Source organism: Sinocyclocheilus rhinocerous, unplaced genomic scaffold (assembly GCF_001515625.1).
Source record: "Sinocyclocheilus rhinocerous isolate Xijiao unplaced genomic scaffold, SAMN03320098_v1.1 scaffold975, whole genome shotgun sequence".
NCBI classification, from domain to species: domain Eukaryota; kingdom Metazoa; phylum Chordata; class Actinopteri; order Cypriniformes; family Cyprinidae; genus Sinocyclocheilus; species Sinocyclocheilus rhinocerous.
The window spans coordinates 2,058,209-2,061,624 of NW_015628726.1; the positions used below are offsets into that span (position 1 = coordinate 2,058,209).

General features: G+C 38.5%; 1 protein-coding gene across 1 annotated transcript in view; it reads right to left on the bottom strand.

Moving 5' to 3' along the window:
• The window catches only part of LOC107738415 (protein-methionine sulfoxide oxidase mical3a-like), a 60,584-nt gene that overhangs the window by 25,826 nt on the left and 31,342 nt on the right, over positions 1-3,416 (bottom strand). The window contains exons 20-21 of the mRNA XM_016550185.1: positions 3,229-3,318; positions 1,681-1,857 (exon numbers count right to left, since the gene is read on the bottom strand). Of these exons, the coding sequence (XP_016405671.1) occupies positions 1,681-1,857; positions 3,229-3,318 (267 nt within the window). The remainder of the gene's footprint in view (positions 1-1,680; positions 1,858-3,228; positions 3,319-3,416) is intronic.

Sequence of the window (3,416 nt, forward strand, 5' to 3'; positions counted from 1 at the left end):
AGGATAGTAAAATGCAAAATAGAGGAATTTTCACTGGGGGTCTCATATTTTGGACCCTGGTAATAATAAAAAAAAAATCACCCCTTTTTTTTTTTTTTTTTGCATACATTAATGGTATTATTTGAACAAAAGTTCTGAACTTCAGCAGAGATTATTTGCCAGCTTCAGAATCGTTTGCAACCATGTTCAGTCTATTTCTTTCCTGCACTTCTGTGACATGCTCAAGGCTGTTGTATTCAAGGGTTTTGTGCGTGTCCGCTCTCTGAACCACAAAAATACTCAGAAATGTTTTTAGTTATTTCTGGTTTTGACCTCTCTGTGGCCTTGCGCTGTACAGATGAAGTGCCTTGCAATTATGTCACAACAAGCTCTTTGCATCCTCCACAGATGCACCACATGCATCCTGGGACAAAATGGTTTTACTTTTAAGTACATTTCATAATTTGTATTATTTCAGAAGGAAACATGTCAGATGCAGTGTGTGTTTGGATTAAGATGAAGGATCCAAACACAACCTGCATGCCAGATGCAGTGTGTGTTTGGATTAAGCTGAAGGATAATAGCTATCACACCAGACACGGTCTCGCTTGCCACTTCCAGCATGCAGTAGCGTCAACTTGTTTTTGCATGTGATGTTTCAACACGCAATCAATGTTCAACAATGATTGCAGTGGTGTTAAGTGTTCAATAGTATTGCCATGCGCTGATGTGTGCATGTATTAGCACTAATATATGTTGCTGGACTTGTTTTTCTTCTCTACCTCCAGACATCGAGTCCAACCAGGCTCTGACAGCCTCATGACGCATGGATTTGTGGGAGGGGGCTACAATTAAACCAATGGAAAATGAGAATGGGAACAGGTACATGAAATGCACAGACACAGCAAAACATAAATACACATACATTCATGAATAAATCAAAGAGATCAACAGAAAAAGGGGCATATACTTAGTGAGCAATGCCCCAATATCCAGAATGTTGATAAAGTGAGACATAAGTACACACAAAATATAGGAGAACAAATAACTCCACCCGTAACAGGTCAAAATAATGTCACAACAATGACAAAGTGTGATATAGAAAAAGTATTAAAGCAAGATGAAAGACTGCAGAAAGTATGATAAGCGAGCAAAACACTACTGTAGATGAAACCTGAGAAATTCACATCAAAAAGCGATCACACATGCAAATCACACACACAACAACCTCCTTTACACCTGGCAACATTCATCTAGAGTGATCCAGCTAAAAGTGAACAGCGAAAAATACTAGGAGGAATTCACTACTATTAAATTCTGTCCGATTCTGATAATTATTTTCATGCCAAATTTGAAATTCTGTACCATTTTGTCCAAAAAAAATGCTATTAGGGAATTTAGGCATTATGAGATTATAATGTACAATATGAAAAATAAATGTGTTATTAACTTAGTGTTTTTAAAGATTAACTTTAAGTGCTACAGCAGATGATGGCAAAGGTAATCTAAATAGAGGAGAAGAGCATGCATATTAAGCATATGATATCAACTGATTACAAACTTTAAAAACATATTTTACTCCCAAAATCCAATTACACAGAAAAACATATGAGATGCATGTTAATACCAGGTGTAAACTGCACCATCTACTACCCCCTAAAAGCCACAGGGCCCAGGCATGACTCCTCCACATGGGGTTACCTGTGGAGGAGGTGGGCTGTGTGAGCTGGGTGTTGTTCAGTGAGGGCTGAGAACCTAAGGGTGACAGCAAGGGGCCCTCAACCAGCCCTTCAGCTTGTTTAGATGTCCAGTGGTTGTCCATCTGGATGTCCAGAGGGTCTACTGGATGTATGGCTTGCTGGATTTGCAGGTTCCTAGCTGCATGGTGGCATTACGTGTAGCCATTAAGGTGACCCAATCATTTTGTAGGATTAATTGGCGAGTCCATTAGCACGTCAAGAACAGAAAATCCAATTTGTTTAAAAAAGTAAAAAGGTCCAGGTCACAAAAAGTCCCCATAGGCATCAATGTGAGCAGAGAGTGAGATTCAGCAGCCATAAATGGTCAGACAGACACATTGAAGAAGACAAAAAGAGAGGAAAACATTATAGTTTAGAATAGTGCCAAATTAGTATATACTTTAGAAAAGTAGCATGCTTTAGAAAAGGCTCCTTCAAATATGACAGCAACTTTTAAAAAGCAACAATCAACTCTGTGGGTGCTTTCACACTTGAGCTTTTGGTGTGAATTTGAGTAGACGTGATGTCAGCATTCAGTTAATTTAGCTGGCGTGAAACCGCAAACTGTGTCCGAATCAGCTTGAAACTGTAGTCTGGGTTACGGTTCATGTATGGATCACAGTCAGGCCGAATTAGTGAACTGCTAATAATAACAATTTGATCATTATAGTAGGCCTATAATGCATTTCTCATACCTTCGTCGCAGAAATTTCATGCATTCTTGCATGCATTATTTTCAATAGATTTGCAGCAGACGTTAATGATGTTCTCTGCGTGTTAAATGAGTTCACCCAAAAATGAAACTTCTGTCATCATTTACTCACCCTCATGTCATTCCAAATCTGTATGACTTGTATAGCTTTATTCCATGAAACAAAAAAGAAAAATGAGAAATGTCTGTGTTTTGTCCATATAACATAAGTCAATGGTAACCAAAATGGTTTGGTTACCAACATTCTTCAAAATATCTTTATGTTCCACAGAAGTCAGTCATACAGGTTTGGAACAACATGGGTGTGAGTAAATGATGATGCAGTTTTATTTTTGGGTGTACTATCCCCTTTGAGGTTTGGTAAAACAACAATAAAAGCATTAATAAAACAAAGAAGCTGGCGTCTTCTCTTCCTGTTACCTAGATATAGTGATAAACAGATGCCGCTAGTATTAACAGTGATACTCATGTTAATGACATAAGCTCAGTTTCAGACCAAACAATCAAAGCAAGTGTGAAAACACCCTGAAAATCTCATTCAAAACACCATGGTGGTGTGAATGCATGCCATTTTAACCACAAACAACATTGCAGAAAAAAAAGAGAGCAATTAACAATTATGTTCATGGTAAAAGCTGCATAGCCTTGTTAAATTAAAACAAATCAATAGCTAATAAAAAAAGAGGAGGAAAGCAGGAGAAAAGGCAAATTGTGTTAGCTCAATAACTCTTCAGTTACTGATGAAGTTATGAGGTATCGGCGTGTGCTAAAGCCAAATGCATCCACAGGCATCACTACCTTTAAATACACCCGTATCCTCTTCATTTGCGAGATTTTCCAACCAAAGACCTGACTGAAGTTCCCTGTCCCAGGGGAAATACTCTCCCGCTGTCATCCCATATAATTACCCCAGCACACACACATACACACAGACACACAGTGATGGAAAAGACGGAGCAGAGGAGACAAGAGACAAATGACATTGG